This window comes from Coturnix japonica, chromosome 2, assembly GCF_054131305.1.
Source record: "Coturnix japonica strain WE chromosome 2, WE-NBRP24, whole genome shotgun sequence".
Taxonomy (NCBI): Eukaryota; Metazoa; Chordata; class Aves; order Galliformes; family Phasianidae; genus Coturnix; species Coturnix japonica.
This window is the reverse complement of record NC_140664.1, coordinates 96,774,618-96,793,513: the sequence shown is the minus strand read 5'-3', so window position 1 is coordinate 96,793,513 and position 18,896 is coordinate 96,774,618. Positions and strand designations below refer to the sequence as shown.

At 43.0% G+C, this 18,896-nt stretch overlaps 1 protein-coding gene across 14 annotated transcripts in view; it reads left to right on the top strand.

Annotated features, from left to right (window-relative positions):
• ELMO1 (engulfment and cell motility 1) overlaps positions 1-11,351 on the top strand; it is a 274,013-nt gene extending 262,662 nt beyond the window's left edge. For all 14 annotated transcript variants that reach the window (XM_032442431.2, XM_085538119.1, XM_015854222.3 and 11 more), the window contains 3 exons: positions 1,119-1,201; positions 6,012-6,089; positions 10,013-11,351. In XM_032442431.2, the coding sequence (XP_032298322.2) occupies positions 1,119-1,201; positions 6,012-6,089; positions 10,013-10,213 (362 nt within the window). In that variant the 3' untranslated portion in view covers positions 10,214-11,351. The remainder of the gene's footprint in view (positions 1-1,118; positions 1,202-6,011; positions 6,090-10,012) is intronic.
• The last annotated feature ends 7,545 nt before the right edge of the window (positions 11,352-18,896 follow it).

Here is an 18,896-nt window from a genome sequence, read left to right as displayed (position 1 = left end):
TACTTAGAAGATTTTACTTCTGTGGGTGTCATCTCTCTCTTCAGGCTGGCAGGGTTAAACAAACTGCAGATTGCAGCTGGGACAGAAAGCAGCTGCCCTCTTTTTCAGGGCTTTATTTGTTGTGAGTGTGCCACATCTGTGCTCACACCCTCTAGCATTTTGTACTCAGCTTCTGATACCACTTCAAGTCTTTCAGGCTTGAATGTTATTATGCTGTTCCACATATATGATGCTTTGCTGAGTCGCAGTGGTAATGGAGAATCTATAGATTGTAGAAACTTTCTGTCACTCACTGTCCATACTTTATTGTGGAGTGTATAGATTCTCCATATTGTAATCATGATTGGAAAATTGAATTCCACTTGGAGCTTAGGGATATGTATGCTTTGGTGACCTCACTAGGTTTACTCTGTGAATGTGATTCAGTGACAGCAGCTTCCAAAACTTTTTTCTGCCTTTTTTTTTTTTTTTTTTTTTTTTAATGTTTTCTGAACATTTTTCTTTTTAAAGCAATTGAAATGGATTACTATAAGCCTTGGTAGGTCCTCATTCCTGTTCATAAACGAAGGAACTAAAATGCTGATGGTAATTAGATAAAGAAGTATGTATTTGAAAAATGCGTGTAGGCATTAGCAGAAGGGCAGCAGCATCAACAGAGATCAAGGGTCCAATTCACTCAGCATCTACTGTTTAGCAGAGACTTTACCCAGAGGCCCTGGGAAGAGCAACAAGAGGACAGGCAGGCATATTACATTAGTAAGAGAGAAATCAGTATATGTTTTTAAGATATACAAATGCACACAAAAACTGCCCAAATGCAAATGCACATGTCTATGAAGTGCTCTTTCCCAAGGTAGCCTCAACAGTCAAGAAAAGACTCAGCTTTTTATCCTCATCCATGAAAGCTTGTCAAGAATTGTTATTGCTTCTTCTAGTTGTTTTCTTACAGTTTTCTTTCTTAGAACAGGCTGGAAATGGCAAGGGGTGACAATTTTAACACATTAGTCTTGGTTCTTTTTAGACCTTGTAGCTTTTACACATCTTGTTTTTAACTCATTTTCTGCTTTTGTTTGTTTGTTTTTGTTGTTGTTGCTTCTCGGATTTTTGCTTTAATGCAGTGCCAGTGGCAGATATAAAAGCTGTTGTGACTGGGAAAGACTGCCCTCACATGAAGGAGAAAGGAGCTCTTAAACAAAACAAGGTATGGCTCTCAAATTCATATGCATGCACACCCTGAGGAAAGCAAGAGTGGTCAACCCCACCTTCCCTGAAGTAACAGATATTTTCCATTCCAAACTGACACCTTTCTGTGTATGCACACATGCTTTGTTTTCACCTCAGACCATTTGAGTTGTATTAACTTTCCAACCTAGGACAACCTACAGTCCTTTACTCAGATTTCCTGGCAGATGTTCATTGTGATATGCCCAGAGCACATTAGGATAACCTTTAGTAGTGATGTCTTTCACTTCTAAAGCAAAGCAGTTTTGACCACTGCTACAGAGCATGGCAGCAATGACTTTCGGTACCTACTCTTCTATTGCTCTGATTAATAACCGGTTTGTTCCAGCTGTATTCTCTGATGAGTTCACATTCACTGAACACCAGCACATGCCAAAATTGCAATTAATGTCCGGCTGGTGATTACTTGAGGTCCATTCAGATAGAAAAATAACTGCCAACAAAAGGATGTAAGGTAGGTGGTAGTCAATTAATGAGGTGTAGAAGGATGTATTCAGCTGTGCATTTGGAAAAAAAATTAGGAGACAGTGGTCAGCCTAAGTTGGATTTATGCCACTCTATCAGAATTTCAAATTGAGCTGACGCTAAGACTCAGGTTGTTCAGTGCCAGAGTCTTGCACAGTTTTTGTTAGTAAGCACTGCCACCACAGTAAGAAGAAATTGAGTTACTAGCAAATTCTGACACCCTTGGAGGTGAAGGTCTTCATCCATATTGTATTACATATATTCATGAAGTTTCTATCAGATTTAACTGTCAGGCTTGACAAGAAGGGATCAGATCCCAGTGATGTTCAGTCTGACCTAGAACCACATCATGAGCTCTGGAAGCTGGATCAGAATTTCAAGTACCTGCAAGTGAGGAGGTTTCGAATGAACAAGAGATTTTTATGGACAGAATTGTAAAGTTAAGAGTCCCTTCTTCAGCACCTTAAGAACAAAATGCATACATTTAGCGTTCAAATAAATACTGGAGAAAAGTTGAGAGGAAAGCCATAGAAAATGAAAAGGCAGTGTCAAAACCATGTCACACAATTATTGCAGCTTCATTACTGACCTTTCTTACCTTAACTACTGATGGAGATAGATACACAGAGCATCTCAATTAGTCTGTATTTCTCACAAATGCAAGGTGGTTTATTAGGATACTGTCATCCCTCTACAGCATTGAGTTTACATGGTGAGAAATGAAAAAAGTCAAGCCATGAAAGAAAGAAATAAAATCCCGAGAATATCCTTCCTTGTTGATTTTCTGAATCAGAGCAATAACACACACATGTACACAATAGATTGCATAGAACTCCTACATCAATTTACAACTGAACCATCAAGAGTATTTGGCTGGGACATTTCTATGATGCATATAAAGTATTTTTAGTGTTTCCTTGTCTTAGCTCTCATACATCCTCACAAAAAGGAAAGGTAGGAGCAATGAAAGCAGTGGGCGGCAGTGATGGAAATTTGTCATCTTTATGGAGCGCAAATGTCTCAATAGTATTTAATGCTAAATAGCAGCGCTGCAGATCCGTTTGTCCTCAGCTGTCAGCATTGCTCCATTTCATCAGTAAAATTGCTTTGGATTAGTGTAAAACTCAGTCTGAGGATGCGAAGATGAGGAGCGGATAGTTAGCACAGCTCCATCCGCAGCTGGAGCATTCCATTTCTGATCCAAGCAACAATGATTATTATGTTTTTTTACAATTTCTGATGGTTTTGTTTTGTTCTGTTTTGTTGTGTTTTGCTTGGTTGTTCTTTATTTTATTTCATTTTATTTTGCCTTGGAAATCACATTATTTGGGAATTTATTTGTCTTCCCAAACAAAACTGAGCAGTATTGCAACAACTTCTTATTGCAACATCAATTACACATGGTTGTTTACTGAGTACCAAACAGTGGACAGTAAGATGAAGAGGAAAAAGCCAAGCATAGATTGCAACTTGTCTGAGTTCAGGGTATTAAATCTTTTACTTCCTGATTTTTCACAATTGATGATATATTTTTTATGAGGGCTTTTCGACCAGTGCATTCTTTTTGTGTGTAGTGCGTATGTATGTATGTATAGGGTGGGTATATATTTACATATCAACCACTATAATGTTTATTCATTGGCTGAAAGGAAAATTGAATGGCAGAATGCCACAGCTGTGAGCATAGCTGGAATTGGCAGAATGTCCATAACAAAGGCTTCAGCATCTCAATATTCGCCGGCACATGGCTGTTATTCTTCCAGTGGGGCCATTTAGAAATAAATAAGAGATAAACTGAGTTGGAATTTGCATGCTCATGAAGCTGAAGCTGCTTGATAGGACCATTTTTATTCATCTTACTTGTGCTTTTAAATTGTAGTTAAAGTCCTCTTTTCTAACTCTTGAGTAATATTAATTAATTTCAAGGAAATTAAATGTTCTACATTTTGCAGCATTCAAAGCAAAGCATAAGAGAATAATTTGGATAAAATATTGTTGTGTATCCGTTATTCTATCAGCCTGTTTTTGCTGATGCAGTAGCATTGCAGACTGGTGCCCATTTAGTCTGCAGAAATGATTCTGCTCACTTCCCTGTACTCCTGCAGCTTCCCTTTTATTTCATGTTGGTTGAAGAAGTGCCCTGTCACAGCATATATATATAGTTCTCTCAGGAGGAACTCCTGGGTCTAGCAGGTAAACTTCATTAAGTTTACTCAGCCTTACAAAGACGCCAGCATTGGTGACAGAGTAGAGAGAGGTAATTCCAGTTGTATGGGATCACTCAACTACAGATCCTTTAAATATCTGTCTATCTAAATAGCATTTATCCAATTGGACCAGGCAGGAGGACAGAGAGGAAAGTTTAGGGAGTGGAAAAGCAAGCTTCCCCTTGTGCTGCTACCAAAAGCCTTCCCTGTGGAGTTGGAACCAAGGAGCAGGAATTGTTGTTGAACAGTGTCTCTTCATTTTCAGGGATGTACCTCAAAAGAGAGACACGTTGTGGGTCCCAGCATTGTTTCCCCTTACAAGCACCTAGGGAAGGGCAGGTGTCCAAAACGTGCAAGAGTTCAGCAGGTTGAAGTGAGGGAGATGTAAAGCAAAACAAAGAAAGAATAGATTCAAAGGAATGGGAGAGAGTTAAAATCTGACAGCAAGAGAAAGTGTTGTAAGAGGCTGGAGTAGGAAATGCCTTTGAGAAAAGTTGAAAAGTAGAACAGAAGATGGCAGAGAAAATCACAGATGGCTAGTGGAAACTACTGGTCCTCCTCCAGGAATTGCTGAATCCTCAGAATCACCTGTCCTTGATTGGAACGGACCAAAACCAGGTGGGTGTCTGACAAATCAGACAGACCTACTACTGAGACCTCCATCAATGTGGAAGACCAGATGGTAACTCCAGCCTTAGGCTTCCACTTTTCTTGATGCTTTGCTGTGCATGAGATGGCAGAGATGCTGGATCCTGAGAGCTGTAATTCCTGGGCTGCTGGTCTCTGGGGCAGTGAACAAAGAAGCCAAACTGAAGCCAGGGCTGCCAAACTTCCCAGTTTGCACATAAAAAGATGCTTCGTGCCTTAAATCTAGTCACTTCTGTCTACCTGCTTAGGAGTGACTGAATCCGTGGCTTGCTTTCATGTTCCTGTCTCAAACAGGGCTTTTCTCTCTTTTTCCTTTTTTGGGATGAACAAAATCTTCAATCCCTTGAAATTCTCCAAAGGACAAACAATCCAAAACCAGGCCAATAGAATTGTTGACTTGCATGAAATTCAGGAACATCGTAGGAGAGCAGTGCAAGCCCTTTTGTCAGCGATATCTTTCATTTGCACAACCTCAGCTGCATGACTTGGCATGTTCTGATGTCAGTAATTTATAACACTGTGAGGAGATAATGCCAGGTTTGTGTGGGCAGCAGTAAATTTGTTTCCTTACTGTGGGATATCTCTCTTAATAAGGTGTGGCTTAGGAGACATGGCTAACAAACACGCAGAAAGGCTGTGTGAGCCACGAGCAATTTGTTTGCTTAGCGTACCAACAGTTGGAGTAGCTGCAGCTTCCTGGGGGATTTAGCACAGACTTGTCTCCTGTGGCTTGGCAATACTGCAAATTGGACCTAATAACTGTACTCAGGGAAATCAGCAGCATTTCCCATGAGATCCTGATCTCTGATCAGCCAAGATTATCCTTAATGATTACAAGTTCTTATGGTTCAGACTCCACTCTTAATCACACAAACTCAAAAATAAAGCAGCCGTTACTGAAATCCAAGGATGCGTGCATGTGTTGGACCAGGAGATGAAGGTAGGAGTCTAAATCACCATACATGCTGCCATCCCTGCAGTCAACTCCTATTTTAAAACTTAGTGTAGCAAATTTAAGAAGCAGTGCTGTTATTGCTGCTGGCAGCGTAGGGCCTGTTGTCAGCTGAGAGTCAGCTGGCGATCAACTTTATGAGGCTCAGGAAGCCAAGAGGCAAAAAGAACAAGATGTATGATACAGATCAAAGTAGTTCTGAGTCAGCACTCTCCCCTTGTAACCAGGTCTTTTTTCCACAAAGTTATTACTTACAGGTTGGGAAATGGTTGTAGCAGCACTTATAGCGATGTGTGTGGTGACCATGATAGCATCCTTGTGTGCTCATTGTCAGCCAGTGAAAGTTCATTACTTATTCACATTGGTTGGGTTTCCCTGTAGAAACCCAGCTCCGGGTACCCTTTTCCCATTTGCCAGCGGGAGTAAGGGCTAAGAAAGAAAGACCTACACGCATGAATGCCTCTCTTGACATTAACGTATGTTTGTCTTTTTTCCAGGAAGTGCTAGAGCTTGCGTTCTCTATATTGTATGACTCAAGCGGTCAGTTGAATTTCATTGCTCCAGACAAGCATGAGGTGAGTCAAGTTCAGAGCGCAGAAGCTTCTTTGAAGCCCTCTCAGTTCCTCAGCTATTTAAGAAGATAGGAATAGTCACCCTATTACAGAGTACAGATCAGTCTGAACCTGCGTCATATCCCACAACAAACTGAAAGCAGAGAGATTAGCATGGGAGCAAGACCTGCAGTTTTCATGCATATCCTGAGCTGTATGTTTTGCATTTGTGTGTCACAGAGTACTATGGGAGACAAAATCCAGGACAGTATTTCTAAGACCTACTGAAATGAAAACTATAAGTAAGGGAAAGAAGAAAGTCTGGGATAACCTCACAGTTCCACAGACCTGACTCACCATTTCCTGGTGTAATAAAGATTATTCTTTGTCTGGTCTGTGTTAGACACTGAAATACTTTGCTACGTATTCAATTTTGTGAACTTGAATGATTCGTACAGCCAAACTTTGTGAATCTCTGCTGTCCTCAGCTCCTCTTGACCATGCCTGAATAATCAAGGGAGGTTATACAAACATAGGATCTCGATTTTGTGTTCTCCAGAACAGCGTGTCCTATTTTTCTTAATGTCGTGCTTTCTGAAAGCATTTATGACAGGTGGTTATAGAAAGTCCTTTCTCCTGCATCTCCACCACTGGAGACAAGAGGGGCTGGCAATTGGTCTCACTTTTGTATAAAGACAGTGTAAATAACAGCAGCAAGGCACGGTGATGGTCTCCTCCCTACTCCTTTCTCTTACTTGATAACAGAAGGAATTGACAGTATCACTGTGTTTTGAGAGATGATGGAACTTCAGTTCTCAAATTGCTACTGTACCACGCTTCTGGTAACATTGAGATGCACTAGTGATTGTGCTAAAACACCTATAATATATCTCTTTTTGATCTTATGCAGCTTCTTTGAAGCAAAAATAATATGCTCAAAAAGGGGTTGGAGGCAACAATCTCTGCTGCTATTTGATAGTTCCCACATGAACATTTGCAAAAGGGCATCTCTCTTCTGTACTTCTTCATGGATTATAGAGGAGTTATGGATAAAGTGAATAGTACAAGTGTACTGAGGAAGCACCCACAAGGAAAGGCAGATAGGTTGTTGTGAACCTCATGATTCTTCATCTTTATCTTGTTGATAAAAATGCTGATTTAGCAACATTGTCACCTAGAGATATTTCACAGGTGGCACCTCAAGATTCGGATGTGTAAAGTGCCAGAAATGATGTTAGTGCCTGTGAATTTCTGATCAGATATAGAGAGCTTTTTTCTGCAGTCCTTGTGACTTTTAGAGAGAGGTTTGAATGTGGGAATCTAATGTGTCCAAAAACAACTGCTATGAAAGGATAATACAAGTTGTAAGGGACCTTGAGAGGTCCTCAGTTTAACCTCTTGCTCAAAGCAGGTCAGCAGTGAGCTCCGACCAGATTGCCTGTGGCTGTATCCAGATGGATCTGGAAAACATTCAGAGATGGAGCCTGTGCAGTCTTTCTCATTGTCTGGCTCCACTGCTTGACTTCTGAGGTATTTTTTTTAATAAAATCTCATTACAGAACCAATGTCATTGAGATTTGGACCTCTTTCTTGCACACTTAAGTATGGCAATACCCTTAGCCATCTGTCAGAGCTTACTGCTAGCCAGAGGATTCAGCTCTGAGAGATCACTTCATCATATTTGTTTTTCATTTGAATACTAATAGCTGGTTTCAACTACATAGCAAAAAGATGGATTAATCTTATCCTTGATTTTTGACAGAGAAACTGATGAAGTAGGCTATAATTAGTTTTCACTGGAATTTAATGGAATTGAATCTGTAGTAAATTAATTTTTCAGTGGCTCTTATTCTGTTTTGAATATTAAAAAAGAGAAAAGCAATTGAATGAATGCCTCTGTTTTTCTACCTTCTCATTAGGATTTCTCTCTGCTCAAAATGTGCGGTTTAATTAGAGGCACTTGCCAATATGGAGATTAGAGAGGAATCCCCTTTTCCAGGCCATTGCACTCATTTGAATTCTGGCCAGAATTTAGTTTCTGTGGGCCCTGAATGAGTTGTATCTGGAAGAGGAGAGAATCACAATTCTGCTTTCTGGATCACTGGTATTCCTCCCCAGAGAAAGGCCTGACCATACTCACTGAGCAAGTGATGGACGATTTACGTCAGGTGCTGCATCTGTTGAATGGATGCTCTGCACTTCTGTGATTTGAGCAGAGCCCTTTGCCTTTCTATTCCTTTCTATTGAAAGTATGCTTAAAAATAATTACAGGTCTAGAGTTGCTTTTTTTCTTTTCTTGCTATTCTGCATACTCTCCACAGTAGTTGCATGCCTTAGAAGTCTTCAGTGTCACACTTTGAAAGCTTAGAATAAGTAGGGAAATTGTTTCCTTTGTACAGGTTAGCAGGACAACCTGAACCCTCATGTCTCTTCTACACAGATTATCTGAACCCTCAAGTCTCTTTTGTACAGCTAATCACATAAAGCTGCAGCTTGGCTTACCAGTACCCTGAGTGAAATTCTAGCTCTGGTGCTCTTGTGGTACTGACTTAAATGGGTCGGATTTTACTTGGGATGTTGAAGTGTGTTAACCATCCTATTTGAAAAACATGCCCTTCTTCTGGATGAAGACATACCCCAAGAGGGTGCTTCTTTTCCATCTTGCTTTAAAATAATCTCCATTTCTGCTGTAGGATGAAGTCAGCTGCGGCTATCTTTAGATTTGCCAATATCATGTACCAAATGGTCAGCTAAATTTAAAATCCAAGCTTTGGCATGAAATCTAGCAGAAGTATTTGTAAGATAAAAATGTAGTTATGGTTGATTTAATTTTCTCCTGCAAACTAGGACACAAGTTCACGATTGAACTCTTTATTTTTAGATGATAGCATTTGAGTACTTCTGTTCATGGTTGAATAAATGGCCTGTAGTAATAAATGAAAGAGACTCATTTTGATGTAAGTTGACTGTACATCACCAATCTCCCACGGGTTTGTTATGTATTTGAAGTGGTTATTCAGCCAGTGTTTGTCTCAAGCTGTCAGCCATTGAGAAAGACAGCATCTTCTATTAAGAGAAAGCTAACAATAAAGAGGGGGTTTTAGAGACCCTTTCAGCACTTGCAGCATTTAGAATCACACCAGGTAATTCGGCGTGTTATTTTCATGAAGGATGCAGCATTGACTGGCACTGCAGTTTTCACAGTGCGTTATTTTGTACTCTGTAAAGTAGGCACAGATATGGCAACGAGAGCAGATCTCTGCACAGGTCTATTGATACCACCTTGTTGTGGTTTCTTTTGCTATTGATTAAACTAGGTAGACTATCGACTAAACTAGGTAGTTTATAGAGGATATCTTAAGGAAAGAGTCAAGGGGAATTTGAGCTGGAAATCAGCTAATTTAGCTTCATACAAAAAATAGAATAGCACAGGCAAGAGGGGACCGTAAAGATCATCTAATTCCAATTCCCAATAACCCTGCCATAGGCAAGGTTACCACCCACTAGTTTTGTTTGTCCACCTTGGCCTTGAATACCTCAACAAATGGGTTGTCCACAATTTAGTTGTCATGGTAACAGAAGTTTGATGTAAGAGAATCGTGCTCTGGAAAAGGAGGAGAAGGAGACAACTCCAAATATTCTTTATCCTAGGTGAAGTTTCATTTTTTCTCACTTAACCTCTGAGGAATATTCTACAAGAAGTTTGAAGCAAACATCTAACTGTCAAGCCATCTAGAGGTCATTTCTTCCTACTTTTAGAGCATGCTAGCTTATTGGAACATGCCTTCTTTGTCATATGATGTAGTAGAATGAATCAACCTCATTTTAGTTCACTTTGTAAGTCCTGAGGGAGCAATAACCATAGAAGACCAAACCAGACCAAACCAATTAGTCTGTATCCAGAAAGTCTACTAATGACAATTTTTCTCTTTTTTTTCCCTGTGCAGTACTGTGTATGGACCGATGGGCTGAATGCCCTCCTTGGGAAAGATATGTTGAGTGATTTGACACGAAACGACTTAGATACGCTGCTGAGCATGGAGATAAAGCTACGCCTCCTTGACTTGGAAAATATACAGATCCCGGATGCTCCTCCCCCTATCCCAAAGGAGCCCAGCAACTATGACTTTGTTTATGACTGTAACTGAGGCTGCCACTGAAACTTGCATCGAAACTGGAAATATTATAACTGGAGAGATAGTAAAAAAAGAAGAGTGTGTGAGAAAAACAGAAACCCACATGTGCACCTTGGATTTTGGCTTTGGGGAGGGATGTAGAAACACTTGCATTCTTCCCCGCTCCCTGCATCCTTTCCTTCCCCATTCCCATCTTTCCCATTGCTCATCCAAATCCACATTGCTTTAATTAACTTTTAATTGCAGGTCGTTGGCCTTGCTTAAGGCAAAGACTGCCACTAAGAAGCACCCTCTCGAGGACTTTTTTTACATTTTTAATACTGGAATAGACATTCTTAACTAAAGGACGACGCTACCAAACCACATGCCTCTGGCATCCACTTGTCAGAGCAGAGGCTCTAACTGGAAGGAGGAGGGAGGGAGGGAGAAGCAGCAGCTACTGTAAGCAGAAGATTTCCCCAGATACTCCCAGGAGTTTGCTCACAACTGAATCCAATGCAATGACAAAAAAAAAGACAAAAAAATGCAACTGCTTCCCAGTACTCTCACCGTTCATCACTGTCATTGTTCTTTCCACTGTCATCTCAGCTCTTGTCACTGGCCTTCACCCAACTGATCAGCTCCCAGAATGGAAAGTCTGCAGGTTTTTGCTGTACCATATGCTGTGATGCCGCAACAGCTTTTAACTTCTTTTCCTCCCAGCTCTCAAATAGCTCTACACTAGCAGTCCACTAGCACAAACTGTTTATGAAGCCACTAGTGTGCCCCATCCCTGTAGCATTCCCTAAGCCTCAACTGCCTCTAAAATTGGCTTGTTGCTACTCAGAGTGATTTTTATTTTCTTGGTCCAGAGTTCAACAGTAATTTCCACGAGTTAATTACAACTACCAGACATTTAGGTTTACATTGTTGTCATTGCTCCAGTGTTACGAATTTGCAAGGGATTTTCTTTTGTACGGGTTCTAATTTTATTTTATTTTTTATTTTGCCAGACAAATATATTTAATGAAAACTAATTTCATCGTGAGTACTTTTGGGGAACAATATTTTTACTTAATTTCCATTTGGAACACTTGCCCTGAGGGGAGAAAACAATATTCCCTTCAACTTTGCTGTTGAATAAAAATCTGAGTTGTGATGATTCTCGGAACTTTGTTTTTCTTCTGAAATTGTCTTTTATTCTGTATGATTCCCAGTGGTTCTCAAGTGTTTGGTGCAAAGAGGAGAGGGAAAAGCTGACCCTTCTCATCTGCACCTGATTTCATGTACTTGTTTGCTTGTGCTGACGAGGATGAGGTGGGTCCAGAAGTACTCATTTGCCACAGGTACACGAGCCTTCCTGTAGCAAAGAGCCTTTCAGAAATCTGAAACAAAAACACACTCATGGGATTATGATCAATTCAAGGCTTCAGCATCAGAGTGTTTGCTGGAGTAACTGTTCCTCTACTTCCATTTTCTCTAAGAAGAGTGTTTCTGGCTGCAAAGGACTGGTACTGGGGAAGGCTGGGCTTAGCAGGATGGATTCTCTCCCTGCTTTTCCTTTTCCTCTGGGCAATTCACCATGTTCAGTCTCTCTTTGTGCTGAGTCTAGATCTGGAGGAGCCCACCAGCCCTTATAGCTTTTCATCTGTGTTGGTTCCTCTCCTCCTCAGACCCAGCCTTAAAAAGACTGAGAGGGGCTTTTATCAGAGCGAGGGCTATGGAGCAGCTTGGAGAGTGGCTCCAGTTTAAACAGACAAGATAAGATATTGGTTGAGGTTGCCTTTGTCTGTCAGGCTGTCTGGGACAAGCATCCTGAATGACCTTACAGCAGGTGGCTGTAGAGAAGTGATGTCCTTCAGGTGCAGTGAAAGGGAATCAAGGAGAACACTGTATCTATTCAAGCACCAGAGTCCTAAGGAAGGTGCTGTCCCAAAGTGGTGTTTGCAGTGTTTCATGAATGCCTTGGTCCAATGGGAGATGCAAGTTGTTTTAGCTGGTGATGGATGGTCACGTCTTAACGTGCTACAAAGTTAATTTGGACTATGGTCTGAGAGAAAATTCAATATGAGTGAGAACAGGGATGTGTATGTAGTGTAGGAAGTGGAAGTTTGAGTTATTTTGTTCTGTGGAGTCTTGTAATGCAGTGAAGGTAGTCGGGGGTCATGAATGAGTGGAAGCAAGGTGCTGATTGACACAGGGATTTGGGGACGGGTCCTGGAGCTGGTCACAGAGGTAAGAACACATTTATTTACCAAACACTGATGCCTTCCGGCTTCCTGAAGACCAGACTCAAAGCAAGACAAAGAATCCAAGTGGTTTATTAACCTCCTTGACTCAGCTGGGTGAATTGGCTGTGCATAACCTTTGCTTATTGTTTATTGGCTGCAGAGCTGTTTGTGAGTTGTTGGCAAAAGAAATGCCTTTGGCTTCTGGATTGACCCTGTCACAGCTGCTCAGGGGCACTGCAACATGGAGGTGTTAGCAGGAGCACAGCTGTGTGAGCATTAGAGAGCAGCAAACAAAACCTTCCTCCTGAGGATGAATTGAGCAAGGAGGAGGAGGTTACACTTGGCTCTCCCACAAAGGTGAGTGCCCCAAGCTGCAGGGATGCTAAATTTGTGTCCTGCCTGTGCCATCAGAAAGAAGCAACTTGGGCTCCGTGCTGGCAGAATAGCCCGTGCAGCTATTTTAGCAACACTCCTACAGCAGTGCGAAGGGTCATGGTGCAAACACGAATCCTGCCTCCAGTTTCTAGAGCAGTCACACAGCTCGCTTCATCATTATGGAATTAAACCAAAAATGCTTGGTGATGAACAAGCACCCTGCTGCTTCCCATTCACTTAAAGAAGAACCCAAGAATTAAAATGGCACTTTCATTTGCTTGTGCTGTTGTGTGTTCTGACAAAGCTTTTAAGGCTTTCCCTTCAAAAAGCTTCAGAAACACAATTGCTGGTGAAGTTTTGTGTTATGAATTCGAAACACTGAATGGGTAATTGCTTGTAAAAGCTATAAAGGGGAGAGGAAAAAAAATAATGAGCCTAATTTTAGCTCTTGTATTTGAAATGACTTTCTCTTTGAAAGTTAATATATTCTTTACAAGAAAACATGAATCCAGAAGAAAAAAACACATGTATCTTAAGTCAGCTGTTTGTCCTGCCTGGAAGGCCAAGGAGAGAAGCAGCAGTGCTGAGCAATCCTGCCTAGAAAAAAGCCATGTGTTTTGGGAAGGGCTTTCTGTCATGGCTTATAGTTCTTTTCTGAAGCAGTTCTGTTTTTAGCACAGAGAACACTTTAATGTTACAGCCTGCAGAGAAAATAACATTCTCTCGCAGAGTAGCAGATAGGTGATGACTGTATTTTGGGTTGCAAAACTACCATGCAAGATCTTGATTACTTTATTTGTGAAATCCTCCTGATGCCTTCTCCAGGATTGCGTTCTGCCTGCCTGAGGCATTTGTTACCAGCATTATTTCTCTCAGTCAGTGCTCCCCAGCCATGAAGACATGTCACATGCACAGCCTTGTATGGATATCCGATGGGACCCACTGCCTTCACACAGACTCTGACTCAAGAAAGGAGGAAAGGGAGAATGATCCTTTGCAGTGCTGAGGATAAAACCCTGCACCTTGAAAAATGTTCATGTGATGTTGCCTTCCCCAGAGCATGCTGAACCAGGATAAGACGTGCTCAGCACTCCTCACTGAATGATAATTATGACTGAATATTGAACATCCACGTGGCTTCCTGATTAACAGAGCACTTTTAGGCTTATCCCTGTGCAGCATGAGAGCCTTGATTTCAGACTGATGAGCAGCACCTAAATTTAGGTGTGTGCGGGCGGCCTGGCTGGGTGAGGGCTTTGTCTGTACAGAAAAGCAGTTTTAGCCACTTTGCTGTGCACTGTGTGATTGGGCTAGTGCCACTTCATGTTGCTAAAGGAGACAGTGCCTGGCTATTGAATGGCTCTACAGCCGCGCCACACATCCTTGGGACTTAGGCAGAGGTTAAAGGGTTGAAAGAGATTCTCCTTTTAGCATGAAGTCAGGCTGAAACATGAGAGTAGGGTGGTATCAACGCAGAATATTGTTGGGGCAGTGCCACGTATAAAATGAATGTTGGCAGAGTGATGAATTTTTATTGCAAGGTGATTTCAAAGTGCTTATTCAGGAAGCACAGCCTCATGAGAGCAAGGTTAAATAACTGGACAGAGCTCAACACTCACTGAGTGACGTATACTTACATTTTATTTCTCCTTCTTGCTGGGAGACTGTGGAGGTCTCTGGAGCACAGAGATGCTCTGGTGGTGCTCAGCTTGCAGGAACATGGGCAGAGCCTGGGAAACATGTCCTTAGCCATCCTTCTGCAAGCAGAGAGACTGCTGTTAAAAACAGATGAATGTTTAAAACTGATGTTTTTTTTCCAGCAGATAACTTCTCAGACATCCCACTCTATATATAGCTTTATTGGCATTATGTGATCTTGCAATGGACAAAAAAGTCTCCTTGTGTTGGAAGTCTCACTCAAATGCTCTCCTATTCTTTTTACCACCTGTTTATCAGTCATTTCCTATGAGACATGGCCCATGGAGCAGTCACAGAACCAGGGGACCCGCTGCTGCTTTTCCCAAGGGGATGCCAGCCTTGGTTCCGCCACCGGGCAGCAGTGTGATGAGACACCAAATATGCCTTGGCCAAGAAACACAGCCAAGGGCAAACTTCCCTTCCTGCAGCATGACATGGAAGGATGTGTCTTGAATGACTTTATTTCAATTGTCATTAGTGGGTTTTGCAGCCTGATTGAGCGCTGCAGTTAAACTCTCCCTTGATGAAACCTTGTGAGTCTAATTTTAATCTTGTTTGCAGCCTGATGTTCAGAATAGTCTGGCGGTGTTCTGGGACTCCTTTGGCTGGTCGTGAAGGGGAGGGAGGCTGCTTATCTCTTGCTTAATAAGAGGCAACATTTGTTTCCCAAAGTACATCTGTATCCTCTGTTTCCCTTGAAAAGTCCTGGATTTTATGTCCCCTCTCCACGAGGAGAGGACACCTTGGTCACCTTTGCTGTCACACCGGCAGGCCACACCAAGTCAGGAGAAGTAACTTCAGGAATCTGCCAAGCTTCAAAAGCCAAATTTTCTGCAAATGTAGAAAGATGAGGACACCAAGGGCACTGGTGGCTGCAGAGGGACTGATGGCAGGCAGTGCAAGCTGCTGACTAACTGCAGCTTTCAAGGGCAAGGACAGCTCATCCCCAGGGTTTGCCCAGGAGCCAGCTCCCTGCACCCCACTCCCTCCTTAAAGGCAGCACAACTGGGTGCCTCTGCAAAACACGTGGGGAGTTCCTCTGACAGCAGGATGACATTCAAGCAGCAGCAGTAAGATTACTTCTGCTGTGGTTTTGTTCAACTGAGCTACACCCCCTGAAGTACTGCTCAACTCACAATGTCCTCCATCAGCCATGGACCCATCCCCAGGCTCTGGGATTTCCCCCTCCCTGTCCCAGGCTCGGTGCTGTAACATCTTACATCTCTCCACAATTACATCACTCGTAAACTACCCACATGCAGACCAACAAAGCCAACTTCCACATCAAACACAACTTTCGGGCTTCTCTGGTTCCCCGTGCAATTCAAACTCCACTCAAAACTGAGGCTGAGGCATTGGAATGACCTTTCAATGTTTCTCTGGTGTCCTGTGAAGCTTTGTTTGCAGCCAAATGTTTTCCTTCAGTGAGGAAGGAGTCCTCCCTTCTCATTTTCTTGCCACCTGATGAAGTTTTTCCCATCCTCTCATCTCTTCTCAAACACAGCCGCTCCCAGAAGGAGGATCCGCAGTGCACACAGGGTTCACGTGCCTCACATCTATCTCCTCAAAAACAGGCCCAAACCAACACATTTACAACTTGACAGCACTGAGAGGGCATGGAGGAAAACCTGAGCTTGGGACACTCTGATGGAGGCTGATGGGGATGTGCCAAGGAGAGGCTGGAGCAGGCCGTATGACTGTAGCTATGCTGTTGCTTTGGGAAGGGAAACTGTAAAGCTGAAGTGGCTAGAACTTGTTCCCCATGATACTTTTGGGCTGCTGGATGTTGTGGTTCTCTGTGGGAAAGTACTAGTGTTTCAGTGCTTCCTTTAGTCCCAGAAGTCACAAGGGTTATAACTGAAACAAAATATGACTTTTTCCCATCTTTTTGTTCACTTTCTATTAGAAATTTACAGAACTGTGGGGCTTTGGTGGTGCTTTGTTCTTTTTTTTCCCCAGAAAACAAGACAAATCATAGAATTCTTGGTACCTCCCCCACCAGAAATGCTGGCCTCTGCACAGCCAAACCTGCACTGCATGAGGAACACCATCCCACCTGCCCATGTGGTTGGCTGGGAGGAAAAGGAGCACATTGCAAGGTCATCCACAGTAAGTGCTGTGGGATGAGTTGTATTATTTTCACCCAGGTATTTCTTCTGGTAGAGAGCAATTTGATGAAGACAGTAATCCAAGCCTCCCCCTGCCAGTTTTGCAGCACACCGAGTGGCCATGATACAAAGCTAACTTTAGGTTAGCACCTAACTCTAACCTAAATCTCCCATCTTTTAGTTTAAAGCCATCCCCCCTTGCCTTGTCACTATCAGACCATGTTAAAGGGACAATCCCCTCCCTCTCCCTGCTGACCACCCTTCTCTTGGTACAACCCCAGAATACCACTGTCTGCCTGGGCTGCAAGGGCACCCCTCTGGCTCACATCCAGGATAAATCCCATGGGTTGTCACGCACTGTGCCTTCTTCCAGCACACCACCAGTGACAAGTGCTGAGAGAAGTGTCCCCAGTTCACTCCAGCTCTGTGCTGTACCTCTACAGCAGCAGCCTCTGCCTCCAGCCACAAGCACAGCACTGGCTGTGGTTTGGCACAGGAGTTATTTGAGCACCTGGGGAGAGGATGCTGAATGTTCTCTTGCTTCCTTACATGGTGGGGATTTGAGCCAGCCTGCAACTTAGCCCTGAAATGTTCTGGAATGAAAAACAGAAGCTAATCTTTTGGGGAGATAAGTGTGCTTATCTAGAGGGAAGGAACTGTGCTATTAAGGATGAGGGGATTTTATTGTGCTGTTGCAATGAAGATAATAAATATTCATCCCCGAAAGACAGATGTGTGTTCAAGGGACCTGTATGATACAGGTGAGCAGGGCCAGAGCAAAAGGAGCTGAACTGCTTATGGGCAGGGCCCTGGGAAGTGGGGAGGCATTGGGAAAGGTGATGCCCTGTGCGCACCACTCCCTGCACCAAAGGGAAGAGGCAGGGTTGTTCTGTCCTGGCCATTCCCCCGCCCTGAGCACAAAGAATGGCTCTGGGACAAATGCAGGATTAATGGTGTGTCCTGCTGAACTCATTGTGGTCTCTACCCCCCCCGAGGATGGGAAGGCCTTCTTAATTAATTCTCCTAATTCAAGTACCTGTAACTGATTTATGTGCACTCCAGGGCCCGATCCTGCAGGATGTCATCTGACTCTGGCAAAGCACACCGCTTTCCAGACCCCCAGCAGAGGAGAGCTGCAGGATCTCATGCAGCAGTGGGAAACCCATGCTGGCTCTCTCCCAGCACAGCCAATACATTGCACTTTTTTTCCTATTTATGCTGCTGATTCACCCTGTTAACGCAGTGGGACTGTGTGATGGGCAGCTCTCTGCATGGTGGTGGTCCCTCTACTCCTTAAAGCCACCAGACAAATAACAGTGCAATATTCTAAAACAAGAGGTAAGAGTGAGCTCTGGTCCAGGTGCTTAACCACCCAGCTGCAGGTGGAATTGGTCCAAGCCCCACTGCACAGCTGCATCCCATGGTCCGAAAAGGCATCTCACTGATGCCCTGCAAGCCTTGATGGAGACATTTACAACAGCAACTGGTCCTACACTGCTCAGCACACCCCACCAATCTATTTGTATTTCTCTATCTAATGTATAAGGCTGAGGTGTAGCCAACAAAATGACATTTTCTTAGCATCAAAACTGGCTTCTAAAATTGAGCAAGAGCAACCCCCCAGGCTCATCAAGTGGAAGGCCTGCTCTTATCCTTGCACGATAAGACATTTCCAGATCTTCTTGACATTCTTTTGAATGTGTATTGAATCCATCCTTCCCTTTGCACTGTGGAAGTGGCACAAACCATGAAAGCCCTGGAGACAGTTACTGGAGGCAGGCAAACCAACAGATAATTACCCTTTAGTAAAGGGGGGGAAAACCCACTGCCACACTTTTCTTTGCCTGTAAATGTGGCAGAAAAACCTTTCCAGATGGGAATCTGTTCTCCCAGGATACACCTGGTATGCGTGCAGTGTACCATTATGTGAAATATGACAGGTGTCTCACTTTGGAGGTACAGTTCTCTCACCTTTGGAGAGAGCCAGGATGGGGAGGGAAGCTCTGAGACAGTGGCTCCAGGTGGTCATCAAGGGGAGCAATGTCCAAAGGTGGGAAAGGAAAACATCCACACACATTTCAGTGGCTACAGTCTTGGGTCCCAGCACTTCAACACTATAAGGCTTGTCAGACTATTTGGGGCAGATAGAACTGGAAGATTTGCTGGATATCCTTTCTACCACAAATCTAAACCAGTACTTCACCCATCTTGGGAGATGATCTGATTTATCTTGCTGAAAGGACAGGAATGATTCATTTTCATTCAGGTACCAACTCTTCCACCATCAAGTAGGCTTTCCTGGAG